Here is a 14,455-nt window from a genome sequence, read left to right as displayed (position 1 = left end):
ACAAAGAACTACTTAGGCAGATGCATTTGGTGTAATAGAAGAGAGGTGGGCTCACTTTTAAAATCACAAAAGGCAATCCATAAAGGTAGAGAAGACATAAATATAACACAACTTATATTTATATAGCACCTTTAACGTAAAAAAACATCTGAAGGCACTTCGCAGGAGCATTATAAAACAAGACAGGGAGCCATATAGGGAGATATTAAGGTCAGATGACCAAAAGCTTGGTCAAAGAGGTAGGTTTTAAAGAGTGTCTTAAAGGTGGAGAGGTGTTTGGAGGGTATTCCAGAGCTTAGGCCTAAGCAGCTGAAGGTGCAGCCACCAATGATAGAGCAATTAAAATTGGGAATGCTAAAGAGGCCAGAATTAGAAGTGCGCAGATATCTTGATGGTTGTGGGACTGGAGGAGATTACAGAGATAGGGAGGGGCGAGGCCATGGAGGGATTTGAAAACAAGGATGAGAATTTTTAACTCAAGTTTTGCTTGGCTGGGAGCCAATGTAGGTCAGAAAGCACAGGGGTGATAGGTGAATGGGACTTGGTGCAAGTTAAGGCACGGGCAGCAGAGTTTTGGATGACCTCACGTTTACAGAGGGTAGAATGTGGGAGACCAGCCAGGAGTGCATTGGAATAGTCAAGTCTAGAGGTAATAAAGGCATGAATGAGGGCTTTGGCAGCAGATTTCCTTAGAGTTCCAGAAGGCATGTGATAAGGTGCCCCATCAAAGGTTATTGCAGAAAATAAAAGCTCATGGTGTAGGGGGTAACATATTGGCATGGATAGAAGATTGGATAGCTAACAGGAAACAGAGAGTAGGCATAAATGGGTCATTTTCTGCTTGGCAAGATGTAACGAGTGGTGTGCCACAGGGATCTGTGCTGGAGCCTCAACTTTTTACAATTTATATAAATGACTTAGATGAAGGGACCGAAGGTAAGGTTGCTAAATTTGCTGATGACACAAAGATAGGTAGAAAAGTAAGTTGTGAAGAGGACATAAGAAGGCTACAAAGGGATATAGATAGGTTAAGTGAGTGGGCAAAGATCTGGCAAATGGAGTATAATGTGGGAAAATGTGAAATTGTCCATTTCGGCAGGAAGAATAAAAAAGCATATTATCTAAATGGTGAGAGACTGCAGAGCTCTGAGATGCAAAGGGATCTGGGTGTCCTAGTGCATGAATTGCAAAAGGGTAGTATGCAGGTACAGCAAGTAATTAGGAAAGCTAATAGAATGTTGTTTATTGCAAGGGAAATTGAATACAAAAGTATGAGCTTATGCTTCAGTTTTACAGGGCATTGGTGAGACCAATGGAGCACTGTGTACAGCATTGGTCTCCTTAATTAAAGAACAATGTAAATGCGTTGGAAGCAGTTCAGAAAAGGTTTACTAGACTGGAATAGGCGGGTTGTCTTATGAGGAAAAGTTGGGCAGGCTAGGCTTGTAACTGCTGGAATTTTGAAGAGTAAGAGGCGACTTGATTGAAACATATAAGATTCTGAGGGGTCTTGACAGGGTGAATGTAGAAAGGATGTTTCCTCTTGTGGGAAAATCTAGAACTAGGGGTCACAGTTTAAAAAAAGGGATTCCCCATTTAAAACAGAGATGAGGAGAATTTTTTTCTCTCAGAGGGTCGTGAGTCTTTGTGACTTTTCCTCAAAAGGCGGTGGAAGCAGAGTCTTTGAATATTTTTAAGGCTGAGGTGGATAGGGTTATTGGGCATAGGCGGGAATATGGAGTTGAGGTTTCAATCAGATCAGCCATTCTCCTGCTCCTAATTCACATGTCCATAGATGAGCTGAGACAGGGGCAAAGTCGATCCATGTTACGGAGGTGGAAATAGGCAGTCTTAGTAATGGTGTGAATATGTGGTCAGAAGCTGATCTTGGGGTCAAATGTGACACCAAGGTTGCAAACAGACTGGTTTAGTCTTAGACTGTTGCCAAGGAGAGGGATGGAGTCAGTAGCTAGGGAATGGAGCTTGGAGTAGGGGACAATAACAATGGCTTCAGTTTTCCCAATATTTAATTGGAGGAAATGTCTGCTCATCCAATACTGGATGGTGGATAAGCAGTCTGATAATTTAGCAACAGCGGAGGAGTTAAGAGAGGTGATGAGGTACAGCCAGGTATAATCTAAACAAACCATGACTTTGAAGGCAAGGATCAACTCCTTCACACTTGACTGCTATTTTTTGGAAGCAACCAGATGATACTAAGTTGGTAGGGGTTGAGATGGGGGAGGGGGAAATTGCTAGATCAAGTATGTGGAGGACTACCCCAAAATACACACTTGCAGAGTGGGCAGATAAATGGCAAATTAAGTTCAATACAGCAAAGTGTAAATTAGTTCAATTTGGTAGCAGGAATAAGGAAGGCACTTATTCCTTGGAAGCCAAGAACTAAGTGAGATAGAAGATCCAAGAGATCTGGGAATGCAGATAGCAATATGAGGTGGTTCGTCCATTAAGGGTGAAAACAAAATACTGGGGTTCATTTATGGAGAAAGAGAATACAAAAACAAGGTGGTAATATTGAATTTATATAGGAACAGTTAGACTACACTTATGAGTATCGTTTGCAGTTCTGGTCTCCATATTACATAAAGAATATTGAAGCACTGGAGAAAATGCAGAAATGATTTACAAGGATGCCATCAGAATTGAGAGGATGCAACTCTCAGGAAAGACTGCGCAGGTTTGGGCTCATTTCTATGGAAGAGAGACTAAAGGAAAATCTACAAACATAAGAATTAGGAGAAGTAGGCCATTCAGCCCCTCGAGCCTGCTCTGCCATTCAATAAGACCATGGCTGATCTGTTTGCGTCTCGAATTCCACACTCCCATCTATCCCCAAAAGCCCTTGATTCCCTTGCCTAACAAGAATCTATCTACCTCTGCCTTGAAAATATTCAATGACACTGCCTCCGCCACCTTCTGAGGCAGAGAGTTCCAAAGTCGAACACTCAGAGAAAAAATTTCTCATCTCTGTACTAAAAGGGCGACCCTTAATTTTGAAACAGTGCCCTTTAGTTCTGGACTCACCCACAAGAGGAAACATCCTCTCCACATCCACCTTATCAAGACCGTTCAGGATCTTATAAACCTCAATCAAGTCTCCCCTCACTCTTCTAAACTCCAATGAAAACAAGCCCAGTCTGTCCAACCTTTCCTCACAAGACAACCCGCTCATTCCAGGTATCAATCTAGTAAACCTCCTCTGAACCGCCTTCAACACATTTACATTCTTCCTTAAATAAATACAGCACACAGTATTTGAGATGGGGTCTCACCAATGCCCTGTATAACTGAAGCATAACATCCTTACTTTTATTTTCAATTCCTCTCGTAATAAAGGATAGCATTCCATTAGCCTTCTTTATTACCTGCTGTACTTGCATACTAATTTTTTGTGACTCCTACACGAGAACACCTAGATCCCTCTGCACCTCGGAATTCTGCAGTCGTTCTCCGTTTAAGAAATACTCTGCTTTTTTATTCTTCCTGCTAAAGTGAACAACTTCACATTTTCCCACATTATACTCCATCTGCCAGATTTTGCCCACTCACTCAACCTATCAGTCTGCAACCTCCTTATTTCCTCTTCACAACATACTTTCCTACCTATCTTTAATAAACTTGCTATATTTGCAGATGAGACAAAGAACTCCAAAGTTAGTTAAAAATGATTTCCCTTTCACAACCCCATGCTGACTATTCCCAATTACCTTGAGTTTTTCTAAGTGCCCAGCTACAACCTCCTTAATGATTGATTCTAACACCTTCTCCACGACAGATGTCAAGCTAATTGGCCTACAGTTACCTGTTTTCTGCCTACCCCACCTCCCCCTTCTTGAATAGAGGGGTTATATTTGCTACTTTCTAATCTGATGGAACCTCTCCAGAATCTAGCGAAAATAAAAAATTAACACCAACGCATCTACCACCTCATTAGCCACCTCTTTTAAGACCCTAGCATAAAATCTATCAGGATCTGGGGACCTGTCAGCCCGCAGCTTCATCAGTTTGGACAGTACCGCTTGCCCGGTGATTGTAATTTCACCAAATTCCTCTCTTCCTTCCACCATTTGATTTACAACTATTGCCGGAATGTTTTTTGTATGCTCTATGGTGAAGACAGAGGCAAAATATTTGTTCATTACATCCACCATTTCCTTATTATTAGCTCCCCATTCTCACTCTCTAGAGGACGAACACTAACTTTACTTACGGTTTTCCTTTTAAATACCAGTAAAAACTCTTGCTATCCATTTTTATATTTCTAGCTAGCTTCTTCTAATTTCCTTCTCCTGATTAACCTTTTCGTCATTCTCTGCCGTTCTTTATATTCTGAACTGCCACTCATCTTTGCGCAATTAAATGCCTTTTCTTAAGTTTGATGCTTTCCTTAACTTCTTTAGTTAACCAAGGATGGTAGGTCCTTCCCTTAGAGAATCTTTCTTTATAGTAGGAATATACTTATTCTAAGTATTCTGAAATATCCCCTTAATTGTCTGCCACTGCTTCTCTATTGATCTATCTCCAAGCCTAGTAACCCAGTTCACTTCAGCTAGCTCAGCTTTCATGCACACATAGTTGCCCGAATGCAAATTTAAAATCTGACAGAAGTCTTTAAAATTATGAATGGGTTTGACCAGGAGGATGTGGAGAAACTGTTTCCACTTGTGGGAGAGTCCAGAACAAGGAGGCATAAATATAAAATAGCAATTTAACCGTCAAATAAAGAATTTGTTTACACAGAAGGTGGTAAGAATGTGGAACTCGCTACCACATGGAGTGACTGAAGCAGACAGATTTGATATAATTAAGGGAGCAGTGAATAGATGATGCTGCTTTAACATCTCACACTGAAGAGTGCCTGCAGAATCTCATCGACAGGTCTGCGGCTGCCTGCAATGAATTTGGCCTAACCATCAGCCTCAAGAAAACGAACATCATGGGGCAGGACGTCAGAAATGCTCCATCCATCAATATTGGCGACCACGCTCTAGAAGTGGTTCAAGAGTTCACCTACCTAGGCTCAACTATCACCAGTAACCTGTCTCTAGATGCAGAAATCAACAAGCGCATGGGAAAGGCTTCCACTGCTATGTCCAGACTGGCCAAGAGAGTGTGGGAAAATGGCGCACTGACACGGAACACAAAAGTCCGAGTGTATCAAGCCTGTGTCCTCAGTACCTTGCTCTATGGCAGCGAGGCCTGGACAACGTATGTCAGCCAAGAGCGACGTCTCAATTCACTCCATCTTCGCTGCCTCCGGAGAATACTTGGCATCAGGTGGCAGGACCATATCTCCAACACAGAAGTCCTCGAGGCGGCCAACATCCCCAGCTTATACACACGACTGAGTCAGCGGCGCTCGAGATGTCTTGGCCATGTGAGCCACATGGAAGATGGCAGGATCCCCAAAGACACATTGTACAGCGAGCTCGCCACTGGTATCAGACCCACCAGCCATCCATGTCTCCGCTTTAAAGACGTCTGCAAACGCGACATGAAGTCCTGTGACATTGATCACAAGTCGTGGGAGTCAGTTGCCAGCGTTCGTCAGAGCTGGCGGGCAGCCAAAAAGGCGGGGCTAAAGTGTGGCGAGTCGAAGAGACTTAGCAGTTGGCAGGAAAAAGGACAAAAGCGCAAGGGGAGAGCCAACTGTGTAACAGCCCCGACAAACAAATTTTTCTGCAGCACCTGTGGAAGAGCCTGTCACTCTAGAATTGGCCTTTATAGCCACTCCAGGTGCTGCTCCACACACCACTGATCACCTCCAGGCGCTTACCCATTGTCTCTCGAGATAAGGAAGCCAAAGAAGAAGAATAAAGGGATACAAGATAGCTTGAGAAGAGGTAATTAGAGTGGGCGGAGGCTTGTATGGAATACAAACACTAGAACAGAGCAGTTGGGCTGAGTGGACTGTTTCTATGCTGAACACTCCATGTCAAACCAGTCAGCCTAGGGAAAATACATTTACAATATTCAAGTAAACACATAATCTTGATACAAAATGGAATAAATCAAAATAGGTAGACAAGATAGAAGAAAACAATGTAGATGCTGAACAGAGACCTAAAATAACAGGCAAGTTTGATGGGCTGAATGGCCTTTTTAATCATACTTTCTGTTATTAAAGTCCAAAGACTAATTTTTTTTTCAGTTCTGATATTCCTGAATTAAACCAATTTACTGGTTTATACCATATTCATAAAAACACACAAGCTTTGAACAGAATTTTTAAAAGGATTTCCTTCCTAAAAAGAATTGGTCTGTTTTGACCTTTCCTGGTCCCCCACACATTCCTGTAATTGTACTTACAGTTGTACTGGGACTAGGCAGATGCTTCTACCTTGTCACATAAGTCATTTGTGTATTTTCTTTTAAAGTAACACAATGTTCTCTATAAATTCTAGACCACTCTATATGGGACAGGGCATTGCCAGTAACATACTGTTCTTTCATTTTTGGGCCATGAGCTTGAATTCAGCTTCATTTGATGGGACCAAACCGCCTTCACAGTCTCAAGCATTTGGGTAATCTCAACCCTGTTCCGAGCAAGTATGGCTCCAGATTCCAGTGATGTAGCAAAGTAATAACTTGTACCCGTCCACATTACAAGCAGCACTATAATAATGGTAGTTTTAGACTTTCTGCTTATTTTAAGCGCTACATATCTGCAGTACAATAACTTTACATATAATTTCAGATATTTAGTACATACTTAAGGATCTAGTCAAACACACTAGATCTACCTAAACATCTTTCTTCCACCGTTGCAACCATTGTATATTTTTATCCATCAACCTAAACATTGCTCAATTTTCTTCTCATTTCTCCTTATTGATAATGCACCATCCACATGTTGTTCTTTATCCCTGCATCGTGAGGGTAGAAATGAAGATCAGTTTCCTACACCAACATATTCTTTTCTAGGACCTCTGAACTGTGGAACTTCACACCAATCATTGACTGTAAAGCACTTGGGGTGCTTGAGGTCATGAAAGGTAATATGTAAATGCAAGTTCTTTCATTCTTTCTTTACCCCACCCAGTCCTTCCTTTCTCTCATATTTGGCATAACTGGTCTCCTATTATTCTTTCAGCCTCAATGGTGTCATGAACTATGCGCCTTGGCCCTTCACTTCAGTTTCTCAGAAAATCAGCAAAATAAAATGCCAATTAGTCAACCCACTTTACATTCCTGCAACAGAATGTCTTACCATAAGGAGCCCTTTTTAAAAGTACCATGACCCAACTGTAGATGACAAAGCCTGATGGGCATGATATAATAGAACTGAATTAAATATCCACACAACGTTAAAAAAAATTAAGTTTATCAAGCATCATCTTTAAACATGCTCAACAAATAAAGAGAAAATATAAGCAAAATACTGCAGATGCTGGAAATATGAAATAAAAACAAGAAATGCTGGGAATAGTCAGGTTAGGCAGCATCTGTGGAGTGAGAAACAAAGTTAATATTTCAGATCAATATCCTTTTATCAGTTCTCCTGTTCTGAAGCAAGGTCATCAATTTGAAACATTAAGAGAACTTTACTTGAACATTCTGAATGCTTATAAAATATTAACATTTATGTGATGCTTACATCTGATGTGCATTTATATCAAAATAGGCATACATTTTTTCAAACTCTGAGGAGCTTTCAGTACTTTTAATAATTTTTGACAACACAAAAATACTGATGACCATTTGCAAGCATTCCTGTCAATAAGGCAACCAAAGCTAGAGCAAGAACACTTCATGCTCACGTGGAAAGTAGCAGCATTCAAAAATAATTACATATTAAGGATTAATATCCAGAATTTGTCTCTGGCTGCTTAGTGTCCAGATGTTGAACACTTCCAGACTATTATGCAACCCTCACCTACACAATTTATTTTATAAACTAGTAATAACTTTTTTATTTATAACCAAGGTTTATAGTAAAAATTCAACCATTTAATGCCAATAGATTTGATATACATCAACAAAAGTACTTGTACAACCAGATGTGTTAAATGCAACGACTAAATATTAGTGATGCCGTGGAGTCCACTTGCGTATCGTTACAGCCATGCATGGGCAAGAATGGGTTCGTACTGCATTCCTAAAGTTCAAAGTGACCCATGCAAAATATGTTTGAGAAAAGGTTTGTTGAGGAAAAAGGGGGGGGGGGGGGTAATACAGGAGCTAATGTGAGGGGACAAACGAATCTGAAGAGCCAGAACCCTCTCTGTTCATCCCCCTAGTTACAGCTTCCTTTATTACTCAATAGTATGATCAAATACAGCTGAGAGCCGGTCTCTTAGGCCATCATTACCTGGCAGGATTAGACGGCCGGAATGCGCTCAAAGCCGCTTTAATCCCAAAATACCCCCGCCGCCTCTAACAACCCCCCTCAACCTGCCCCCTTCCCCTCCCAAATGACAGCAAACACAAGGGTTGTTATTGTTGTGAGGGTGCAAGGAGAGATTTTTCCTCTTACCTTCCTCTGCGCCATTTTGGAATCCACGTGTCATCCGTGACGTTACCGGATGTGAGGTCAAGCCCTCTCCCCCATTGGCTGGCTGCCAGTGCTGACGTTTCAACACTTTGAATTGCACTTTTGGTGCAGTGGAAGCTTATTTCTTGTTTATGGTTTTACTTTTTAGTTAAGCATTTACAGTTGAACACTTTTTACAGTGTAATTAATTTTCTGCCTGTGATTGTAGTGTCTGTCGATTCCCCAATCTTACTGTGGGTGCATTTTCACATGAGTTTAGAGTCCCTTCACGCTGACATTTACAGCTTTGGTACAGACACAGCTTGAAAAAGAAGTCAGGCCTGCTGAGTATTTCCAGCATTTCTTGTTTTTATTTCAGATTTCCAGCATCTGCAGAATTTTGCTTTATTGAAAAAGAAGTCATTGGATCAGAGAATGATCCAGCACAGAAGTCATTTGGTCCATCGTGGCTGTCCCGGCTCTTTGTAAGAGCTAGTTAATTAGTCCCACACTTCTGCTGTTTCCTCATACTCCAGGAATTTTTCCTTTTCAAGTATTGATCCAATTCCCATTTGAAAATTATTATTGAATGTGCTTCCAGCACCCTTTTAGGCAGTACATTCTGGATCCTAACAATTTGCTGCATAAAAAAATATTTTCCTCATATTGCCTCTGGTTCTTTTGTCACTGACTTTAATTCTATGTCTTTTGGTTACCGAGGTCAGTTTCTCCTTATTTATTCAACCAAAACCCTTTGAGATTTTGAACACCTCTATCAAATCTCCCCTTATTATTCCCTACTCTTAAGAGGAACAAGTCCAGTTTCTCCTGTCTTTCCACATAGCTGAAGTCTTTCATCCGTGGTGTCATTCAAGTAAAACAAAGCAAAATACTGTGAATGCTGGCAATTGACATAAAAACTGAAAATACTGGAAATAGCAAGCCAGGCAGCAGCTGAATAGAAAGAAACAAAGGTAATATTTCAGGTCGAATAACTTTCATTAGAGCTAGAAAAGGTTAGAGATGTAAGCAAGTACAGAGGCAAGGAAAGGGGGCGGGGAGGAAAGAATAAAAGGGAGGGTCTGAGATTGGCTAGAAGGCAGGAGAGATTAATTAAATGCCAAAAGGGATAATGGTGCAAGGCAAAAGGGGATGATAATGGGACAAGTAAGGAAACAAAAGGTGGGTCTAGAGAGGTGTAAATAACAGAATCATTACCAGCAGTTGCTGTCTGATAAAATGGGGACCGTGATTATGATCTGAAAATGTTGAATCTGAAAGGCTGTAAAGTACCTAACTGAAAGATGAGGTTAGGTTGTACTTCATTGGAGCAGTGTATTAAACCTCCTGTGCACCTTCTCTAAGGCCTTGGTATTCTTCCAAAACTGCTTTGCCCAGAACTGGTCACAATAATCCAGTTGGGACGTAACCTCTATTCTATAAAAGTTTTGCATAAATTCCTTGCTTTTGTACACTATGCCTCCATTTAAAAAGCCAAGCCTCATTACACCTTTTTAATAGCCTTCTCAATTTGTGCTGCCAACTTCATGCATTGAATATGTACATCCCCAGTTCTCTCTGTTCCTGCACCACCCATAAAATTATACCATTTATTTTATATCGCCTCCTCATTTTTCCTTTCAAAATCAATCACTTCACATCTACTATGTGTCTGTCCATTTCACCAGTCTGTCTAAGCCTTCCTGAAGTCTGTTACTACCCTCCTCACTATTTACATTTCTGAGTTTCGCGCCATCTCCAAACTTTGAAATTAGTCCCTGCATACCAAAGTTCTGGTCATTAACATATATTATAAAGTCAGGATCAGATGTGACACCAGCACAAAGTGGAGTGGCATTCCCTGTCCAAGCATGGACGCTGGAATTTGTAGTCTTAGTTTGTTTAGCTCAGTTTGAGACAGATGTTCTATTTACATGCAAATTTAGCATTGTTGCAATCTGAAACCACCTTACATACTTATTAAACTTGTAGTACAACTGTCCGCTAAATGCTACCTTTCAGGTTCCAGTCTGGCAAATTGTCTACACCCAAACCATTATTATCTATTACAACAAAAACAAGAAATGCTGGAATCACTCAGCAGGTCTGGCAGCATCTGTGGAAAGAGAAGTAGAGTTAACGTTTCGGGTCAGTGACCCTTCTTCGGAACTGACAAATATTAGAAAAGTCACAGATTATAAGCAAGTGAGGTGGGGGTGGGGCAAGAGACAACAAATTATTATCTATTGATAGATTCTGACTGATCTGCTATATCCATCATTTTCTGATTTTGTTTAATATTTTGTATGGCACGGGAATCCTTAAAGTTCTTGCATGAAACATTCTGTTTGTTATTTTCCACATTTTCAAACAAAATGAGAGAAATAGAGACAGAGAAAAGTGATTAAATATTGGTACTCTATGGAACATCACAAAGGGAAATTCAAATATAATAGTTGTAACTTATATATATCCACAAACTTCCTATCTGTCAAACTTCAGACATCACACACTGACTAATGAAAAGCATAAAGATTAAGTACAATGGACTTACTATATTCTTTGGAGTTTAGAAGAATTAGAGGTGATCTCATTGAAACGTGTAAAATTCTTAGGGGCTTTATATGGTAGAGGCTGAAAGACTGGCTGGAAATTTTTGCCGGAGGCAGCAGTCCCACGCTGGGGCCAAAAGAGGGAGAGGTGACCTCGCTTTGGGGGGTGGCAGGACCCAGGGCTACATTTTGCCGGTGGCTGCACCCGGGGCTGCTGTCCCTATTAAGGATGGCAGCCTGCCTCCCAAGAACTGCCGGCCCAGTCGGAGGTCTGTCAGCTCAGCAGCCCCACTGCTAGCGGTGACCATTGCTGTGACTGCACCTGGAGGATGAGGGAGCATCGATGGCTGGCACCCTTGATGAAAGGTTGGGGGTAGCAGAGGGCTGGCAGGCAGGCCCTGGTGATCATTGGTGGGAGCATGGTCTCGGTGAACAGGTGGCGTCATTGTCGCATGGGTGGTCACTGCCTCCGAGGGGCCCATCCATGGGCCAAAGTGTGCCCAAAAAAGAGGCCACTGGGAGGCTACCAGGTTTCACTGGACTGTTTCCCCACCTGGCGGCGGGCTGCCCAGCCACCGGCAAAATGCTCACGGAGGTGGGAAGTGGCCCTTAATTTGCCATTCATTAGTTCAATTGGGTTCCGAGCGGGCGGCTCATCTATCATCTTTCCCACTGCAGGCAAAATGGCATGGTGGCAGGAAGACATCAGCACGCCACCCGATGCCTTCTCGCACCATTTTGCCAGCCTTTCCACCTCCCTGCCTGTCCCCAAAGGGCTGGTGAAATTCAGTCTGCTGTTTCCCCTGGCAGGAGAATCTAGAACTAGGGGTCATAGACTCAGGATAAGGGGTTGGTCATTTAGGATTGAGATGAAGGTAAATATTTTTACTCAGAGGGTCGTGGATCTTGGGAATTTTCTACCCCAGTGGTATATTCAAGACTGAGATCACTAGAATTTTGGATACTAAGGGAACCAAGGGATATCGGGATAGGGTGGGAAAGTGGAGATAAGGTAGAAGAGCAGCCATGATATTACTGAATGACAGAGCAGGCACAAGGGGCCATATGGCCTACGCCTGCTCATACTTCTTACATTATTAGGAAACAAATGCAATAACTGGTGTAAGCCTTTTTAAAACACTCACTCAGACTTATGGTTCATTTTGGACCGTGACATGCAAGAGAACAAATTGATGACTCACTCAAAAAGTTGTTAAACTTAATGGGGTTATTGTTTATTTAAAGAAAGACCAGCTCTCCTTCCGACACTTGGTCAGGTTTCTCCTTCATAACTGCATTGCTCGTCTCTTGTGACTGCAGTAAAGGTCTCCGATGTGTTCAACATTTTATACCCCTTTTCAAAGGATGGACCTGGGTTACTATATTGAGAAGCCATACTGTCCTATGAAGCTTCTCTTAAAATCACAATACCCCATTATATTTTGAACTCTTTCTTTAAACCATAGGGTTTGAACCTACCCAGAAAGTTGTCCATCTTTCTTTAGCTTTCTTCAGTAATTTTCCATCATGTGAGGCCCTTGCAGTCAACCTTCCACATAAAGATGTTTTTAGAATGAAAGCTAGAATACTAGGCTTCCTTTTATCTACGTTGGACAGTGTCCAAGGTCTATTCAACTATCAATATCTCATCTTTACTTACACTATTTCTGTTTCTTTCCAATAGCCTTTGTTTAGTTTCACTGCTTTACCACAGCTCAGCAAATTTAATTTTAAAAGACTGAAAAACAAGCATTTCTTCCATAACTTGACTCTATCTTTTCTTCACTGGTCCAGTCTCTTCCCACCGACATCTGTGACTCTTCTGATGTCCTACGTCATTTTGACAATTTCCAGTTTCCTGGCCCCAACCACCTTCTCTTCACTATGGACATCCAATCTCTCTACACCTCCATCCCCCACCAAGAGGGTTTGAGGGCTGTCCGCTTTTTCCTTGAGGAGAGGCCTAACCAGTCCCCATCCACTACCACCCTCCTCCGCCTAGCTGAACTTGTTCTCACATTGAACAACTTCTCCTTCAACTCCACTCACTTCCTTCAAGTAAAAGATGTTGCTATGGGTACCCATATGGGCCCTAGTTATGCCTGTCTTTTCGTTATGTCGAACATTCCTTCTTCCAGTCCTGCTCAGGCCCCCTCCCCCAACTCTTTTTCTGGTACGTTGATGACTGTATCAGTGCTGTTTCCTGCTCCCACTCCGAACTGGAAAACCTTATCAACTTTGCTTCTAACTGACACCATTCTCTCACCTTTACATGGTCCATTTCCGACACTTCCCTCCCCTTCCTCGACTTCTCTGTCTCCATCTCTGGGGATAGGCTGTCTACTAATAGTCATTATAAGCCCACCGACTCCCACAGCTACCTCGACTACACTTCTTCACACCCTACCTCCTGTAAGAACTCCATTCCATTCTCCCAGTTTCTCCGTCTCTGACACATCTGCTCTGATAATGCTACCTTCCATGACAGCGCTTCTGATATGTCTTCTTCTTTCCTCAAGCGAAGAATCCCCCCCACTGTGGTTGACAGGGCCCTCAACCATGTCCGGCCCATTTCCCGCACCTCTACTCTCACCCCTTCCCCTCCCTCCCAGAACTGCGACAGGGTTCCCCTTGTCCTCACTTTCCACCCCATCAGTCTCCATATCCAAAGGATCACCCTCCGCCATTTCCGCCACCTCCAGCGTGATGCCACTACCAAAGGAATCTTCCCCTCCCTTCCCCTGTCAGCTGTTCCGAAGGGATCGTTCCCTCCGCAACACCCTGGTCCACTCCTCCATTACCCCCACCACCTCGTCCCCTTCCCATGGCACCTTCCCCTGCAATCGCAGGAGGTGTAATACCTGCCCATTTACTTCCTCTCTCCTCACTACCCAAGGCCCCAAACACTCCTTTCAGGTGAAGCAGCGATTTACTTGTACTTCTTTCAATGTAGTATACTGTATTCGCTGCTCATAGTGTGGTCTCCTGTACATTGGGGAGACCAAACGCAGACTGGGTGACCGCTTTGCGGAACACCTCCGCTCAGTCTGAAAGCATGACCCCGAGCTTCCAGTTGCTTGCCATTTCAACACCCCCAACGCCACCAGCCCCCCCCCCCCACCCCCCCACCACTCACCCCGCTCTCATGCTCACATCTCTGTCCTGGGATTGCTGCAGTGTTCCAGTGAACATCAACGCAAGCTCGAGGAACAGCATCTCATTTACCGATTCGGCATGTTACAGCCTGCTGGACTGAACATTGAGTTCAATAATTTCAGAGCATGAAGGGCCCCCCATTTTACTTTTATTTTTAGTTATTTTTTCTTTTTTCTTTTTTATTGTTTATGTTTATTTAATTTTAGTTTGTTCAGTTTGTTTCTACTGTGCCTATCCACTGTGGGAGTTTTTT

The 14,455-nt window shown here is 42.5% G+C and overlaps 1 protein-coding gene across 1 annotated transcript in view; it reads right to left on the bottom strand.

Annotated features, from left to right (window-relative positions):
• tm9sf4 (transmembrane 9 superfamily protein member 4) overlaps nucleotides 1-8,553 on the bottom strand; it is a 73,036-nt gene extending 64,483 nt beyond the window's left edge. Inside the window, exon 1 of the mRNA XM_068048351.1 lies at nucleotides 8,498-8,553. Within this exon, the coding sequence (XP_067904452.1) occupies nucleotides 8,498-8,512 (15 nt within the window). The 5' untranslated portion in view covers nucleotides 8,513-8,553. The remainder of the gene's footprint in view (nucleotides 1-8,497) is intronic.
• Nucleotides 8,554-14,455: the final 5,902 nt, after the last annotated feature.

Source organism: Heterodontus francisci, chromosome 16 (assembly GCF_036365525.1).
Source record: "Heterodontus francisci isolate sHetFra1 chromosome 16, sHetFra1.hap1, whole genome shotgun sequence".
In the NCBI taxonomy this organism is placed as follows: Eukaryota; Metazoa; Chordata; class Chondrichthyes; order Heterodontiformes; family Heterodontidae; genus Heterodontus; species Heterodontus francisci.
The sequence above is the reverse complement of the archived record's forward strand: the minus strand, read 5'-3'. Positions and strand labels throughout refer to the sequence as shown.